General features: G+C 43.5%; 1 protein-coding gene across 7 annotated transcripts; it reads left to right on the top strand.

Annotated features, from left to right (window-relative positions):
• Positions 1–28: 28 nt before the first annotated feature.
• znf821 (zinc finger protein 821) lies at positions 29–16,873 on the top strand. Of its 7 annotated transcripts, none has more exons than XM_076728087.1 (6): positions 29–177; positions 8,870–9,001; positions 9,123–9,261; positions 10,493–10,591; positions 11,943–12,109; positions 14,094–16,873. In XM_076728087.1, exons 3-6 carry the CDS (start codon positions 9,211–9,213, stop codon positions 15,025–15,027), a joined length of 1,251 nt encoding a protein of 416 aa, XP_076584202.1. In that variant the 5' UTR covers positions 29–177; positions 8,870–9,001; positions 9,123–9,210; the 3' UTR covers positions 15,028–16,873. The 7 variants fall into 7 exon arrangements, with proteins under 7 accessions (XP_076584202.1, XP_076584175.1, XP_076584185.1 ...); XM_076728060.1 differs by having other exon boundaries at positions 45–177; positions 9,143–9,261; XM_076728070.1 differs by lacking the exon at positions 29–177 and adding an exon at positions 186–278 and having other exon boundaries at positions 9,143–9,261.
• Positions 16,874–18,043: the final 1,170 nt, after the last annotated feature.

Genomic DNA, 18,043 nt, shown 5'->3' with positions numbered 1-18,043 from the left:
CAGGCGGAGGGTTACACTGACATATCCCAGAGGTTTGTGAAAGAAGCGCGGACTGGCTCTCGAGAGCTGAAGTTTATCATCATCAACGTAACGTTAGCTTGTACTGGGGGACTTCTTCACTGTCTGCCTCTGCCCGAGACTCCCACCTGATATGCCAGTGTTCACTGGACACCATGGGTAATAACGCTAGTTGAATTATGTCTTCATACTAACGAGAGATGTAACGCGGTGATTGTACTGTTAATCCTGGTTATCATTTGCCAGTTGATGTCTAGCTAGTAAGTTAATCTTGTTCTCTTCTATCGTTCTCGCGTTGACTATAAAGGGCTAACGTTAGGCTTGTTATCTTTAGCCAGCTAGCTAACGTTAACGTTATCCAGTTGATCTCAATGATGATTGACTATAAATAATTGCGTGTAACGTGGCTTTTAGTTTGAGTATTACTGTATGCCATCTGTCACTTGTTATACAAACGCCGAAAATGTCATGGCTTGAAGACATAATCTTGTTGAGACGGCGTATTTTTCACTCAACCATGCGGAAGAATACATTTTTACCCCGTTAATGCAGTGCTGCGGTCCGTTTACTCGTGGCAGTCAGTGATGACGACTACATGTAATGTTATGACATTAGCAGTTGAGTGATTTGGAGCGCCACCTAGTGTTGCTACTGGAGTTTACAAGGAATAATTCTGTAGGTTGGGCTTGATTAATGGTTCATTAACCATTAGGTAAAGCATCAGATTTGGTATTGAGTCTAAGTAAATATCGTTATAAAAGCTTTCTTCAATAACAATAACATTTGGACAGGGTAATAAGGTTGAAATATAGTCAAGTTGAGACAGTTTACCAAATTATTGTGATTAAAGTCAGAAGGAAATAGCATATGCATTAGCTGTAATCAGTGACAAAGTAACAATAACAATAATCAAATGGGTGTTCAAAAACACTGCTTAAAAAGGATGATGGTGTCACAAATATAAATGAAGTCCCAATGCTTTTAAAGAAATTCATCATTTTTATGGTGCCAGGATTAGATGCAGTGATTATAATGTGATGTGAAGACCTGGGTTGAGCCTGTTTTCCATGTGTTTGTTGCCTCACTGTGTTAAAATTATCATAAAACTGTCTCAGTAAACACAGTGTCTGCTGGATGGGGAATCAGAGGTGGAAATTACCTGATTACATACTTCCATACTTCCTTGTTTTTCTGTCATATGGAATCACTAAAACTATCTTATAGAAACTCAGTCATACATTGATATTATTTATTCCTAATCGAGCTCAAGGCGGGTGAGCTATCCCAGCATACACCGGGTGAGAGATAGATGTCTTGTTTGGGTTGCTAGTTCATCACAGGCCTGTGTTTTAGACAGGTACTTATGGATCTAATTATCAAGAGTGTCCAGTAAACTCTTTGGACTGTGTCATGAAAACAAAGAGGGTCATTTTAAAATGCCATAACAAAACATATTACATAATGTTGCTTGCAGATAATGTGGTGCTAATTTTCATGTGTGATGCTGTTTATTTCATTTGGTCTGTCCTAGAAAATGTTACATTTTTGTCGAGCCTGAGGACTTTTTAATTGTGTGCAGTACTATGTATTGTCAGTCTTACTGTAGCCCTTAGAGTGTATGAATGAACACTGTGATAGCGTTAATACACATCCACTCCCATCAAGTCACTTTTTCCTATTTCTGACCTGCCAGCCCAGATCCAGATCACTTTGCTGTGTAAAAAATCTGGAACGTTGACTTAGCTTTGAAGGACTGGTTCACCCAAAACACACAACATGTTTTCTCAGTCATCTGTTGTGTTATATAGCCACGCTGATGGTTTGGTTTAATGTGGCCAGGTTTTGAAATATCTGTCTCTGCCGCCACCCAAAAGCAATGTTTTAATGGAGGTGAGTGAAATAAAATTTTTGGTGCTTTCAGCACTGTGAAATCACTCACATCTTTCAACAGCAACGTGACTTTCCAGATTCAGTGTTCTGGGTGGTGTAATCCATGCTGTCAACAGTTAACAACACAAAAGAATCAGTCCTACTCAGTGAGACACATGCCACACAGTTTCCACTGAGACTTATTCACACTAGAACCTCATTATCTGCTGAGATTATCTTATCATATATACAGTATATCAGTATCTGTGCATGTTTCAGGAAATATTTAACAAAACATTGCAGTCCAGAAATACCAAAGAAATGTTGGAGGTCGTTTAGTTTCGCCATTGCAGGCTTTGTCCACTAGAGGGTACTGACAAGTTTGTTTTCAAGTATAGAACTTGGTCAACCTTAATTAAGAGCCAAATTAAGGGATTATCATCAAAACATTTTGTGTTGTTAAAACAACTATTGGTTGATACATTTTTGTCAGATATATTGTTGCTCTAATTTAAACTAGAGGATTCCTGCAAGCTAAAACTCATTTAGTAATGAAATTGTATTGCATTGGTATTTCTTCCTGTTTCCTCACAGGAGAATAATTTTTTTTTGAAGCTACATTTTTCTTCAAAAAAATACTTTATGATTTGACAAAAGAGATCCAACTCAAGGTCCACTTGCTAGCTTTTTAGAGGAGCTTTCAAATGTCTCTCTGTCTTTGCTCTTTTTATTAGCGATGGAGTGTAGTCCTCATGTAGATGGATCTTTTGACATGCAAGCTCATCAGCTGTTGTGGTTTTAGGACTTTAATGACCTCTTAAAGTTAAGTATTAAGGTTAATTCTTCCTTTATCTTGGAATTAGTAGTTTGACAAACAGTCCATTTACTCACATCCAGTCCACTACTCACATCCAGTCCACTTGCATTCATCAAATATTGAAAAATATACCAAAATATTCTAACTACTTTAATGTGCATTAGATCTGATTATTTTAAACATTAAAATGTAATATGTTGTACCTCTCGTGAACACCTTACATCTTAAAGTACAGCAATGTAACGACCAGACGTTCATATCGACCACTTTTAGACCTTAAGACGCGTCTCTAAAATACTGAGATATCTGCGAAACCCGACTGTTTTTTCTCCCACAAGACCTGAACGCAGCATAGTATCTTTGGCATGGACTCCCCAGCGTCCCCGCATATCCCACAATCCTGTGCGGTGTAGCTTCATTGCTTTTACGTTAGAGATCAGCTGAGCTCGTGCATCGCTGCAGTGAGTGCGCGGGTGCCAGCGGCTCGAGATCGGAGCAGCTCGGGGCCGCTCGGCGTCTCTCCGCTCGGGCTTGGACATCGTTTTAAACCCCCCGATCGACTGGAGACCGGGCTTTTTTAACGACTGCAAGAATGTGACTGTTCCATGTGTCCGTTTTTTTATTTTCATCCCCGTAAATGGCCCCTACTCTGCTGATCGAGTACGCGATTTGATCCATCTTTTTTATTATTATTGTTTTGCTCATCATCTGTCCCCCGAGTTCGGAGCCTGGACACCTGGACCGGTCTCAGGGTGTCCGTCCGGGGTTAGGAGGAGATTCCAGTGTTTTGCCGGGAGTGGACAATAATATGTCCAGGCGAAAACAGGCCAACCCCTTCAAAGTTGACTGTAGGTATTCCAGGTATTGTCTAATACTCGTTCACCGGTTATCTATCCACGCCTCGTCCTGGATCAGTGCATCTTGTGGCTGTTAGACAGAAATATGTTGAATTATTGTTATTTTTGTAGCGAGCCTCGTTAACAGTGTTTTCATTTATAGTGCTTTTCCTCGATGTCCTCCGTGGCTTGCTCTGCATTCATACAGATGTCTTAAAGCAAAGACAGAGCTCCTCGTCGCGCTGTGTTGTATGTTGTGTATTCAGAGTGTATGATGGTCGCTGCTGACATTTAAATATAGATCTCTTGAGGTTTCGGTTTGCATGATAACACTTCTTTGCAGAGTGGTGATGCATATCTTGGTTTCATTGTGGCTTGTAGTTTGGGTGAGAAAACAAGACTCGAATTGGTTGATTGTTTGTTTTTTTTTCACCCCTTGAGAAGTTATATTGACATAGGTACATATGAGTGAAAACAAAAGAGACAGAAGTAAAGTATGTGAACAGCGACACTTGTAAAAAAGAAAATGATAAGTAACCCAATAGGTGAATAGAAAATATGCAAATGTGCACATCTCTGTAAATTATTCAGAAGTTATTTAGAAGTAGCTGTTATTTTTCTGACAAACTAGGCGAGATTGGTGTGTTGATAATGTGTAATGCTACTCCTCACTTTGATCTCCCTCCAAACATAAAGTACAAGCTCCTGGGACGTAGTAATGTAAATATCCCTCCTTTGAAATTGATAATGTGTGTCAGTATGCTGCTTTCAGTTGCATGCCGGGGGACATGTAATTTCTATTGCTATTTGTGTGTTTTCAGATCAGCAGACCTTCGACAGTGTCTTCCTCTAGTCAGCCTGTGTGCCTGGGCTGATCAGGTCTCTGGGTTCTGGGTTCTGTTTTGAGGTGTGATGTCTGTAGATTAAATTAGCAAGAACATGTCATCAGTGTTAAGCAGAAGCAGGCCGAGGGTCTCATCGCTGCCAGTGGATTGTTTAACTGTGATCAGAGGGGACAAGCATTTCAACTTTTACATGCCATGGATCTGCGTGGTGTCAATTTAGTTTGCTCTGACATCTCAGTTTCAGTGCAAGGCGAGAGGAAAGCATTGCAGAGCAGGAGCAGTTCACGAGTCGATCGATCAGTCAGTCGACAGAAAAGAAATAGGCCATTGATAATCACCAAATTGTTGGAGTCACACTCTGGTTCTGGCTTTTTAAGTGTGTGGATTTGATACTTTCCTTTGTCATAAATAATGGTCGACTGAATATTCTTTGGTTTTGGAGTGTTGGTTGTCACGTTACATTTTCTAGGCAAAACAATTCAACAAAATAATCAACATATTAGTGGATAATGAAAATAATCGCAGCCTCACAGAGCGCATAATCAGCCAAAACGAAGCAGAGCCTCGGCTGTTCAAAATGTGTGCGGTCGCCCTGGACGCACGGATGACAGTTGTTGAAATCAGTGTTTCTGTCGTGTCTTTTTTTAGAAAGACTTATCTGCAGCATTACTTGCTGCAATAAGTTTATTTGTACACATTTTCTCATTGACTCTCTCACAAGTGTTTTGTGAGTGGCACATTGTCCTGAAGCATCCTTGTTTGTAAGCAGGGCTTTCCTGCATGCCATCAGTGGCGCTGCACAGTTATGAGCTGTAGCATCCCATTTCCATTTCATAGTCTAATGAGAACATGACACACAATGCACAACATTTACTTCATGGAATAATGAGGAGACCCCTGATGTGCTTGAATTATTGGTGTCCCCCTCTGTGCTTTGGCTTTTGGCCGTCTGCCCCCCCCCCCCCATTCCCTTTCTGGTTGGACAGCATGCTGACTGCTCTGCTTAAACACAGTCCACAGAAGGGGATTGCCCGGTGTAATCTGCTGAAGTTATGTATGCTGCAGCCCTCCTTTCTAAACATAGTTTGTTTAAACTGCTGTTGAAATATATCTTGCACTTGGGACTGCAGTAATCCCTGCGAGCTAATGAGCTCATTTGCTGGTCTGTAACACTTCTACAGGAGTCCAGAGTGGGAGCTGAGAGCCCTCAGGAGGCCTGAATACACAGTAATGTTGGCACAAGTTAGTGTACTTCATGTCAGAAATCCAAAACATTTTTTCGACAGAGAAACTGGAAGCTCCCGCTGTCACTGGAGTGCGAGCTCGGTGTTTTGTACAGTGACTTTCCTTCTGCTTTGCCTTGATTGTTTTACCTGTCTTTATCTTGTGCGGTATGAGTTGCATGTGCAGAGCTGGTCCCCCATGAGAGTGTCTGACCAGATAGACAGACAGACAGACTGACAGACCAGACAAGCGGGGAGACAGTCTGACAGGCAGGCGGGCTGACACACACACAAAGACACACACAGGGAATTCCAGACACTAATACAACAGCGCTGTCTGTCTAGCTATTGGTGTTCCTCCTCGAGTTTTTGAGAAAACAGCATTAAAGAAGAGTTAATGAGGACTGGAGGTGGTGCGTGCTTTATGGAGAAAAGTGGATGTTGACAGTAAAGTCAGTTTGTTTAGTTGTACAGGTGGATGTTTTACTGTAAACACTCTGAAAACCTCTTTCATGAAGAGTTTACTATTATGAATACCTTTCAAATCATTGAGTAAGACTAGATCTGTGTGGATGCAGAGGCTGCAGTGTTTGTCAGTTGGACTTCAGTGAATGTGAAGTGTATGCCTGAGTTTTTCCACACACACCTGCGTCTGTCAAGTTCCTGAATTCGGTTTAGAAAGTGCTAAAAATAAGGTGTTTTCTCCCAGACGCGCTGCAGTAGGTCAGCACAAATGTATCCTGATAGAACTATGGTTGCCGCATGCTTTAAGATATTCCTTCATTAGTCCCGCAGTGGGGAAATTTCATGGTGACAGTGTCGTCCTGTGGGCAGATCAAAAGCCCAGTGTAAGCCTGTAAATATTCATCTTCTGTTCTTCTGATCACACAGGACGATTTGGGTTCGTTTCAGGTGCCAAACCAATCAGAGAAAAGTAGTTGATTACTTTTTAATACGAGGTCACCAGTTAATCAGAGGGAGAATTGATCAGATGTCTGGCCCACCATCCTTGTGTGTGTGTTTGTGTGTGTGTGTGTGGAGGGAAGACGGGGCCCCAGCACTTCCTGCAGATTCAGACGTGTTGTGCGTCTGCATGTGTGTGTTTTGGAGGGGATGGCGGCTGAAAAGGAGAAGGAGGGGGCCTTGAATTCAACAGGACCCCCATTGCTTGGTGTTTGAGTAGAGTTTTGGCATTCTGTCTTTTGTCTGTTTTGTTTTGTGCCCCCCACCCCCCACCCCCCCCACGCACACTGCCTCGCCTCCTCCCCTCTCCCTCTTCTGTGTGTCTGTTGGCTGATGAGTTTGTCTCTTTGTCTGGATTCAGTCAGACACTGCGTCACCTCCTGCCTACAGACACACAGACTCAGAGATAACATCACAGTGGCAGAGACTGAGGGAGGGAGGGAGGGAGGGGAGGAGGGGGGAGGGAGCGAGGAGAGACAGATGTACAGACAGAGCCCTAGCAGTGGGGGGATGGGTATCTCTCACACATCAATCATTGGCTATGCGCCGTGAAGCCAGCTTGTTGTAGTAGTTCATAGTTCAATACTCCGACCCACTCTACCAGTGCTAATGAATGCTTTGATTTCTATGGGAAAAGTGCCCAAACTGCCTTCACACACTAACTTCTCACCACTGGTAAAATAGTACCATGACAAACCTCCCAAAGGTTGTGCTTCTGTTTTCCCCAAACACACCGAGTCAGAGAGAAGGAGCGTGTGTCTGTGTATGCGCAATACCTCAGGATTGTGACGAGGGCTGTAATTACTTCTGTCAGTCTCAGGTAACTGAAGTCAGGATCTCTCTCCCATCTCTGATCTGTGTTAATGGAGAGGAAGCACACAAGGGAGGAATATTGGAGATTTTAGGCTATCATTAATTTTAGCTATGTGAAGTGGGATGTTCTTGTGTGTCAGTGCCAGAGGAGCTTTCAACGGAACTGTCTCCAGTGAAGCGGTGCTGGCAGTTAAACACAGGTTTGCACGGTCAAGTGTGAGAATAAGAAAAGTGAAGGGATTTTTACAGAATCCTGCAACCCACAGGGCCGCCAGGAAACAAAGAGTGGCATCACAAAGAGTTAAATGAGCCACATATGGGCTGCCATGGTATGAAGCTTTATCCTCCCCCTCAAGAGCTGATGGTATAGATATGGAAGTTACATGCAAGCAGGGAGGACAGAGGGCGAGCCAGGCTGTTCAATGTGTGGGTGGTACTGAGAGAGAGAGAGAGAGAGAGAGAGAGAAACGCACTGAGTAGCAAGGCATCTAGCTAGAGGAAAGGAGTGCAGGCTGCTTCCCCCGTGGGACTGCAGCATGGCTGTCGAACAGAGCGAGCATGTATCTGTGAGTGTATATGTGTGTGAAAAAGTGGGGGTTGGGATGCAAATGAAGTTAATGTGTGCGCACGTATGTCAGTGAGCTCGCCTCGCCGCCTTACCATTCCCTTTACGTTTCAGCGTCAGATGGCTCATGTGGAAGCAGCCGAATCGGCGAGGAAGTTGTTGCGGCCCACGTTTTAACCGGATCCCAAAAGTTTTGAGTCCTGATGGTTACCTGTCTGGGATCGAGGCTTTCTGATCATAGGTTCTGCTTTTGTCAGCGCTTTGTGTCACTATAATGCACCGTTCTTCACTTAATGGCAAAATGTTCTGAGATCACATTGGAATTGCTTATGAATTGCACTGTGGACAAATCAAGAACCCGTCACTGTGTAGGTGACTGTGTTAGTGATGAAACACTCGTACCTTCTTGCACCATGCTATGACAGTAGATCCTGTTTCTATGTTGCTATGGAGATAAAGCACTCACATGCTGGATGCTATGTATGGCTAAAACAATATCGTCTGTATTGAAATAGACATGTTTGGCTGTATATGAAACATTTTTTTGAAGCCACATGTTTTAAAAAGTGGCTTCTGTTATCAGACAAAAGCAATCGTCTTAATTGTGGGACTTCATAGACGGGTTTGGTCTGACATTCATGTGCTCCACACTTTTTTACGCAAGTGCAAACACAGAAATTATTCATTATTTCCAGTTGTTCAGCCCGTCATTCTGGATTTATTTGCAAACTTGCCTTTTAGTTCTCAAACCGGTACGAGGGCTTTGAATGAGGGCGCCATGTAGGTGCATTTACATGCAACACATTTTCTGGAAAATCAGTTGATAACTTGTTAATGGATAAAAAAACAGATAGGACATATGGAGGTAAAAAACTGGAAACTCTTCATCTTCCTGACAGCGCCTGTGTTTCTTCCTCCAGGGCCATTCCACACTTCAGGCATCACAGGACTTCAGCACACTATTAACATGGACGGCAGGGACGAGTTCACCGAAGACAGTGAATGCTGCAGCAACAACTCCCAGGAAATCCAAGAGCAGGATAGCATCTCAGGTACAGGATGGAGGGCCGGGACGAGGTGGGACTGGATGGACTCTGTAGGATGTCCTTGGACTGAGGGGTGTTAGTGAGAGTAAGCCCTGCTCTGTGCTCTGTTGTCTGTCTGTATTGATAGGGCTGTGTTTGCCTCCATAGAAGACAGTGATAGTGACCCTGACAACCACGGTGAAGACTCGTCCTCCAACACCTCCGCCGACGACCACATGACCACCAAGAGATCACAGTGCCGCCTGCAAGGAGCGGGAGTCAAAGAGGTGAGAGACCTGGAGCCCACACCATCATGGCCACTGGGTTGTTTTCATGATGGTGCCACATCTTTGACAGTATTTTGCCTCATCTTGAATTAGTCTTGAGTGCTGCCCATACGTTACACTACAGGCCTCTGTACCGTGAAGTCGGTCATGTGGTGTGATCGTACAAACAAGACTCCACGGACATAAATTATTGACAAGGATCTGCCCCGCGTCACTGTGTCGGTGCCCAGTTTCATTTTGAGATATGTGGTTTGTAAACGAAGTGTTTGTTATTGTGGCAAGGCGTGTGTGGGCTGTGCAATCGTAGGTTTTTTTCAACTCTCACCCACTCGAAACAGCAGTCGATGTGAATATTAATTTGGATATAGATGTCAGCTCGGAGTTGAATGTATCTCCTGCAGTTTTAACAGGTCTAGTCTAACTTACCGTGCAGGTGCATTCAAAGCTTATGTGTTGCACTAAGAGACATCGCAGCTCATTTGACTGAAGTACTGTAAGGGGGCAACTGTAACAGGACATACTGATACCTGATACTGATAGCACAACCTGGGTTTCAGTCACTTGCGCTGCAGTGAGCAGACAGACTGTAATACATATCCAACATTCACATGGAAGTTTTCTGTTTGTCTTTTATGTGCGAAATTGTAAAAAAAAAACCCAAACAAACAAAAACATTGCTGAAATATCTGCTACTGTGCTACTGCACATGTTATTATTTTGAGGATTCTGAGTAAAATTTGTAGATAAAAAAGATATTTTTATTCAGTCACAAAAATCTTTTAGAACATCGTATCATTCTTGGGCATTTCTGTGACAGCGGGGTGACTTTTGCAGACGCTACACAATTAAGAAAATCCCAAGAGAGAAACGAGAAGCGCTTCAGTTTAATGGACAGAACACTTCTGGTTTCAGCCAATATGTTTTTGAACCTGCACCTTCTGTTTGAAAAATGTTCCGTATTTCTGCTTGTGTGTGAGTCACATCTGTGACAGCGCACAGCATCATGTCACTGTTAGTGAGTCACCCATTCACACACTCAACACATCACCATATACCACCTGCAGAAGTAAAGCCTCAGCTGGAAACATGTGCAGTGAGTAGCGACTCCAGCGACTGTAATCAGCTCTTCCTTGCTTCAAGATGTCAAAATAAATATCAAAATGGGTAAGATAGCAGCACACGGCTGGCTTTGCTCGTGAACTGTGTTGTAATGATGCTTGATTTTCCTCAGGAGAGCGAGGAAGGGGCCGACCACAGCAACAACTTTGTGTGTCCCCTCTGCACGCTGGACTTCAGCAGCCCCGAGAAGCTCATCTCTCATGTCTACCAGGTGAGACGTGACGTTGTCTCGCCTGTCCAAATCGAGTACAGAACCATGAAAACAGAGCAGCTTTAGCTCTTTTATTGCAGTCTGTTTCTAATAAGCCACAAGGTCATCACCTTTAAAGCCCCTAAGTAGCTTTCGGTGCTTCAGTGAAATGCAGGTTGAGGGACAAGGTGTCGACCTGTATGAGCCAATCTTGTGCTTACTGTGTCAGGAGTCTTTTCAAAATAAAACTGAAAAAACTCAAAGCTGGTTTACAAGTTCATACAATCAGCCAAATATTCCTCTATATTTGCTGATAGTAAACGCTTGCCAGGGCTCTTAAAAATGCTGCAGTTGCAGCTTCTCCTCTTCTTCCAGACTCTTTATCCTTCATTTTTCTAGCAATCCACATCTTCCACTCTCATTATACGTGTCTTCACCGGTCACATTAAGTAGCTGATTTATACCGTACCTCAGCATTTGCAGTCAACACTGTACATGTCTTTTTTGTTGCAAATGTCAGGCAGTTTGTGGTTCTTGCACTTAAAGTTGCTGAAAGATGAGTTTGCACTCTGCCACCGTAATGTTGAGCAATAAGAACACTGCCTGACTTAACCCATGTGGATCACATGGCCCTTGGCACAAGCAGGTACGGTGGAAATGAATTGGTGTTGCAGTAATTATAGTTCTTGGCACTGAGTGGTCTGACAGCCACATTTGAACACTGCTCAAATTATTTGTAATATTTGACATGTCATTAAATATTTACCTGTAAACTTTATTTCTAAAGTTGGTCAACTTCATTTAGTTTTATGTGTAAATTAATTATGCTTAAGCATTTCCACAATTTGCTGTAGTTTTCCATTTAGAGCAGGAAAAAATGTTGTGTTTTTCACCTTTTCTAAGAAAGTTTTCTTAATTCTGATTCAAGTATTAACTTTACATGATTATATAAACAATACTGTGCATTACTCCCACACCATCAATGATGGTTGTATTTTTCAGCAGTTGTTAAACTCGATTAATTTTGGTACTAATGATAAAAACGTACTTTTCAGCATTTGATTTCTTTAATAACTGATCGTCTACATGTTAAAATATATAAATTCATTATTGTTCCAGAGCCATATTTCCATTGTTAGGCTCTCCTTCATGATTGGGAAGCCACACAAGCAGAAAAGTGTTTCACAATTCCCTGTTAGTGACTCAGTTATTGAACTTATTGAACCCAGTTTGTGCCTGTTCTAAACTTTTGAGAACCAACCACAACAACAAGTTGAAAGTTGTCTTCTTTAATGTTGGTCGTGTACTTGAAATCAGTCTTTTTTTTCCCCCAAGTTCTCTTGTTCTTATCTTGTTTTGCTGTGTTTAACAGCACACAACTATGATGAGCAACACCAAGAGCTATGTGTGCCCAGTGTGTGGGCGAGCCCTGAGTTCGCCTGGCTCGCTTGGACGGCATCTTCTCATCCACTCTGAGGACCGCCTCTCCAACTGCGCTGTCTGTGGCACACGCTTCACAGACACCAACAACTTTAACAGGTTGGGCTCATCTCAGCTGTAGCTCTCAGGCCTTTAATGCACTTTGCTTTCATTATTTACAGGAAGGTGAATACATATGCTTTAGATGCATCTAAATCTAAATGTGATATTATGAGCCTGGAGTTTCTGTATTTTACTGAATATAAATAACAACAGTAATAGAGCTGCTGAATTAAAGGCACAGTGTACTATTCAGGAACTGTACACACAACATTCAAACTTGGTCCATCATCCCCGGCTCAACTCCACTCGAACTGTGCTGCTCGTATGTCCACCGCAAGCTACTTTTGAAAGCCACCTCCTGATTCGCTCTCATTTAAGAAGCTTCGTCTGCTTACCGTGTCGCCTCGCTATATTTTGTGTTTTCGGTGCTGTGCCTGGCATTTTTGTAGCTTCCTCTTGGATGCTGGCTGCTTACAGTTTGTTAAGTCTTTCATAGTTTTGAAGAAGATAAAAACAAACCAATCATAACAAATTATAATAAATAATGAAGAACACAGTGTTTACTTCATAGTGTTTTTCTGTTGTGCTGCTGCTGATATTCCTGCTGTTTCTATTGATCTTAAAACGTTTCAAAGAAGATCTAAGGGTTCAGTTAGCTGCAACAGATCTCTTTATAGGACAAAGGCATCACTGATTTAGCAGGAGAAACTATTTTAATCAGTGCAGTTTAATTCCTCACAGAGCATCAAAGGGTGATTCTTGGCAGGAGTGTGGTGAATAAATTAAAAAACCAGTCAAAGTATAAGTCACAGTCCTCAAGACAAATGTTGATAGATTTTCTTTTCGTCAAATCTATCAAAAGTGAAAGTACAGAATGTCTTCAGTCCAGCACACGCAAAAACAATGGAGCAATGGTGAGAGTGAGATCAGGCAGGATGCACAACATGAGGGATGAATAAAATTAGTCCTGGAATGACAGATTTAATGGAAATAAACTTGCATGTTGCTAAGCAACTACCGCTACATTGAAATTTAAACAGCGCCGGCGAGGTCAAGACGCACAGCGGAAGGAGAAACACAGCGAGAAGCCGTAATGTGTTTTTGACAGAGGAGAAGAAAACTCCGGAGCTTCTACAGTTGGCAGAATCAGGTGTTACTATGAGTAAAGAAAACACCATGAATCCATTTAAGCTGAGCACAGATGTACAAAACCTGCATCTGAGTCGTGTTTGGAAAAGCTGTTTGATGCTGTTACAGCCAGCAATAATTAACTGAATGAAGTGGATTTGAAAGCATCTGAGCCACATTTTTTGTTCTCACAGTGTTATCTGGAAACAGTCGCCTCCTCTTGGGTTGCTCACGCTGTGCTAAACTCCTCTCTTAGTTAACCACAGGTCACACGACGCAGCGCCTTGCTCATCTCTGAAACAAATACTGTAGTTGGGAAAGTGAGTCATCTTTTCCACACTGGACGCAGCGCTTCCAAATCATGTCAATCGTTGCAATTGTCTAAAAATATGTGACCAGGTTTTGGTTACAAGATGCTGGCGAGTGGCTAACAAGAATGTAAGGCAGCTGCCAAGTGTTAATAGGCACTAAAGTTTCTGTCTTGTGCTGTCATTGTTATGCAAGCTGAATATTACAGTCATGTAACAAACTGTTTAGCTTTGGATGCAGGCTGGTGATAGTTGCTAGGACACAAAGTGCAACTTCTTTATGAAGCGTGGACAGTAAGATGTGATCATTAGCTCTGGAGGCGGAAAGAACAGAGTTATACATTAACTGTACAGCCTGTTTGTAACGGGGGTGAACCGGTCCGGCTCAGTCCGGATACAGAGGGTGGGATCATTCTTCATGTGCAGGGCAACATCAGGCTTAACTTAAACTCTGCTTTTTTAACGAAAACAACATGTTGCAAATAAGTACAAAGCTGTAAAAGTACTTAATTGTTATTTATTGCAATAAGAATAACTGATGCTTGTAACACAGTCAGACATTAATAAAGAGATGTATTACCCTCTAATACTGTTTCGTTTCTTAGGGAGAAGCTTAAAGATGTCCTCGACACAACGAGGATGGACATCGGTGGAAGGGACGCCTGCTCCATGTCCCAGTCCCTCTCCAGCAGTCCCATGACCAACCCGGGCCCCGGCGCCTGCTCCTGCCACGGACCAGGCCCCAGTTCATGCCAGGGCCCTCGCTCCTGCGAAGGACCCGACCTCAGCCCCAACCTATGTCAAGCCCATCGTACCTGCCAGGGACCAGGCCACGTCTCGAGCCAGTGTCACGGCCCGGGACCATGCACAGGTTCTGACCAAGGACCCTCCTTTCCCTCACTGCCTGACAGTCTCCTCTCTGAAGGGCCATCACTCGCATCCATCCCTGATGCCCTTAACTCCTCGTCTTCAAGCCTTCCTCCCATCCCCGACATCCTGAGCCCGATGCCGGTGTATCCCGCTGGGGTGCTGCTGGTGTGCAACAGCTGCATGGCCTATCAGCAGCTAGTGGAGGCCCAGTCGCCGATGCGGAAATGGGCTCTGCGTAGGAAGAATGAACCCTTGGAGGCCCGCTTGCAGCGTCTGGAGCGCGAGCGCACGGCGAAGAAGAACAAGCGGGCGTGCGAGACGGATGAGGAGAGGGAAATAAGGAGGCTGCGCGACCGCGAGGCCAAGCGCATGCAGAGGATGCAGGAATCGGAGGAGCAGCGGGCGCGCAGGCTGCAGAGAGACAGGGAGGCCATGCGCTTGAAGAGGGCCAACGAGACGCCGGAGAAGAGGCAGGCCAGGCTGATCCGCGAGAGGGAGGCGAAGAGGATCAAGCGACGGCTGGAGAAGATCGACCCCGCTCTGAGGACACAGATAGAGCACGACCCTGCTGCGATGGCCGCCCTCACGGCAGACATGAGTCTCTTTCAGTTCCCCTGCCCCATGCCTGTCCCCTCCATTGATAATGGTCTGTTCATGAAGCTTCCCTAATTGGACCAGGCCACTCGGGGAAGGGGGGAACCAATTGGCTTCTAGCAGCATCATTAACCTGTGCACTCTGCCATCAGGCTGCCGTGGTCACAGTGAACCACTCCAGGCTGGTTCACTTCCAGCCTCTTCTGGGGCGAACAGCCTCACTCTCAAACTGCTTTGTTAAATACAGCAAAAACTACTTCAGTTTCTAATTTATTACAGTCTAGAAAACCTTGGGAACAGGGTTGAGAATGTTTCATGTTGTATGATGATGACATAAAAGCATGTTGTAAAGAGATTTATCTGTTCGTCCGTGGGCTAGCAGATTTGACACAGTTCATTCTAGTTGGAGCAGTTATACTTCCTTTGAGGAAAAAAAAAAAAAAAAGTTTTTGCACATGGACCTTCAGTGACAGGAGTGGGGACTTTGTAGCCACAGCCCCCTCCTTTCTGGTCCACTCCGCCAGCCCAGTGACTCGGGTTTACCGGTAGCTACACCTCTCTTCAGGCTGCCACCGTGGGTCCCTGGGAAGTTCACGTTCAGTCAAACTACTACCTCAGCTGGCGCCGTGGTCGCGCCCTCTGTCTTGTGGCTTACTGCGTTCCAACTCCAGGCTTCCAAAGCTCTATATGTACTGTACACTACTACAGAGGATGCGGGTCCTTTCCTTTCCCCACAGTTCGTTTTGGCGTTTATCACTCAGGCGCTTTGACAGGACACAAACATTCATCAGCTCCACATGTATTTCCCACGTCTGACTAACTCTGAATGTTTGGTCCTCTTAAAGTCGCCCAGTGTTGAGCAACATTCCCCCTCATCTCCTCAGTTGTACAACTTAATGCATTCGCCTCTTTACATTTTTTTTGCCAATATATGAACCTGTTTCCTTTTTCCTACATTGTAACACTCCAATTATTTTGCCAATGTTGTTTCTTTTGTTTTTTTTTAACTTTGTGTTACAGAGCTTTTCTTGGGCTCATGAAAAAAGAAATCAGTCTGTGCTGCTGTTATTGTACTGTACAATACATTAGTTACCTCTTATATATTTTGGGCTCATCACATTAAGGAATATTGTGCTAAAACGTTCCAGTACAATGAAGCAGTTCCTAACATGTTACTCGTTGACAACAGAATTTGTCACATTACTTGAATTCTGCCCACAGAGACACATTTGTTTTCCTCGCGGTGAGTAAATTAACATATGACAGTGGGTTATTGTTATATAGAGGATCATAGACAGGTAATGCAATTTCTGTAGCATCCACATGCTTCGTAAAGCTGCAGTACCCTCAGTAGAGTTAAGCTGTGCCACTAAAATTGGGCTTAATTTATATCGTCTGTCAGCAGAATTGATGAAAGATATTTATTGATTTACGTGACAGAAGAACTCATTTTGAACACCTGTTTTCGTGTTTGTTCGTTTCCTTTTATCCCCATCCGTTACTGAGCACTGGGGCTACTTTCATAACACATACAGCCCTTACTGGGAGAGAGATTTTATTACTCTATATTCATTCACCTCATTCCAGCACATATTTATGCAATATGATGTGAATATATTTTTCTTGTGAAGATGTTGCCGTTATTTTGTTACTGTCGGTGGTCTAAAGTTGTTTTAATGCTTCAATTAGAGGCCATGTTTGGACATCCCTCGTTTAATTTCCTGCCTGTAAGGATACCTCCAGTTTTTCTTGACTTCACTTCTTCTCCAGATGCAAACATTTACAGCGTCAGATAAGCAGTTTCTGAAATATTCCTCAAAGAATATCAGAGACGGGGACGAGTACCGGTTCTGTTTGAGTCACTCCTAGACGAGAGCGTCGATCTACCTGGATGCTGCTCTTACAGCAAATTTAACAAAGGAACAAAAAAAAAAAAAAAAATCTATAGTTTCATCCTCAGAGGCTTTTCTAGGAGTGCATCAAACCTCTATGCAACAGATGTGTTATTTATTCCAAGGGAAACTGATTCACTTTTCACTGAAACTATGCAGAACGCGACTATAATTTAAACGGACTTCAATGTAAAGAGTTTAGCTTCTCAGGCAATTTAACTCAGTGAGAGGGCTCAGAGCCTGGTTACAACACCCTGGTCCATAAGAATCATTTAGAGGTCTATCATACGACACTTTCAGGCAGTTGTTTGACTTTCCTGCAGACGCTTCGTCTTCGGAGGTGCGTTTTCTCTTCCTCGTTCAGCACACGAAAGCAACAGGGTCTCACTGCCATCCTATTCATGACATACTGTACCAAGGGCAGATCGGTGTTCTCGGCAGTCTTCAGGTGTCATTTGTTCCTCTCTTCTCTCAGACTATGAATACTGGGTATTCTCGGAGGTTGCTTTGAAATTGCTGTGATCCCCTCGGCCCTACAGTGGATTCACGCGACAGAAAACTGCGGCGTCTGCGGTCTGACGTACTATTGCAAGTTGGTCTTACGGGCAGGTCTTTCAGTATGGATAGGTAAGCACTGCATGTCGTGAAACTGCACTTGTCCTAGAATGGTTCAATATGAGCTTGTGTTCTACTGTTAGTTTATGCCTGCCTGTTTTTTACCGTTTAATCAAAAGAGACATGTTGTTAAAGAAGTTGGCCTTTCTATATTCTATCAGGATTTTCTCTCAATGTCCATGTTTACATAACAAATCTCTCTGAACAAGGCCAAATGAATGAGCTAAACCGCTAACGGGAACATTCATGCTTGCTGCGATATCAATGCATTCTGACTGGATGGCACTTTGGGGAGGCCATCCTCTGTTACTGGATTAACAGATGTACAGATCGTGATGAAACCTGGTAAAGAATGTGGAAATAAACATTGACTTTATTATAACCGCAGTGTCCAGAGTCCCTTCTCTCCCACACACAAACGCACGCTGGTTTTAGTGGAGTGGCGCACACACTTCTTTCACAGTGAGCTTCATAATCTGACACTAGATGCCCCTGAATGTCACACACTGGTCCTTTAAAATCAAAGTGAATTATGGCACCTGTGTTTGGTATTGGAGGTCTTGCACAGGCAGTGTAGTTTGTTG

The sequence above is a fragment of the Chaetodon auriga genome, chromosome 1 (genome assembly GCF_051107435.1).
Source record: "Chaetodon auriga isolate fChaAug3 chromosome 1, fChaAug3.hap1, whole genome shotgun sequence".
NCBI classification, from domain to species: Eukaryota; Metazoa; Chordata; class Actinopteri; order Chaetodontiformes; family Chaetodontidae; genus Chaetodon; species Chaetodon auriga.
This window is presented reverse-complemented; position numbering and strand designations above follow the sequence as displayed.

What these genes read in the sequence shown, in the direction of transcription:
- znf821 (XM_076728045.1), top strand. Translation starts at nt 3,513, where the DNA reads ATGTCCAGGCGAAAACAGGCCAACCCCTTCAAAGTTGACT. An exon ending in AAGGAGCGGGAGTCAAAGAG is followed by an intron (nt 9,262 to 10,492) that starts GTGAGAGACCTG and finishes GATTTTCCTCAG; the next exon opens with GAGAGCGAGGAAGGGGCCGA. An exon ending in GACACCAACAACTTTAACAG is followed by an intron (nt 12,110 to 14,093) that starts GTTGGGCTCATC and finishes TTCGTTTCTTAG; the next exon opens with GGAGAAGCTTAAAGATGTCC.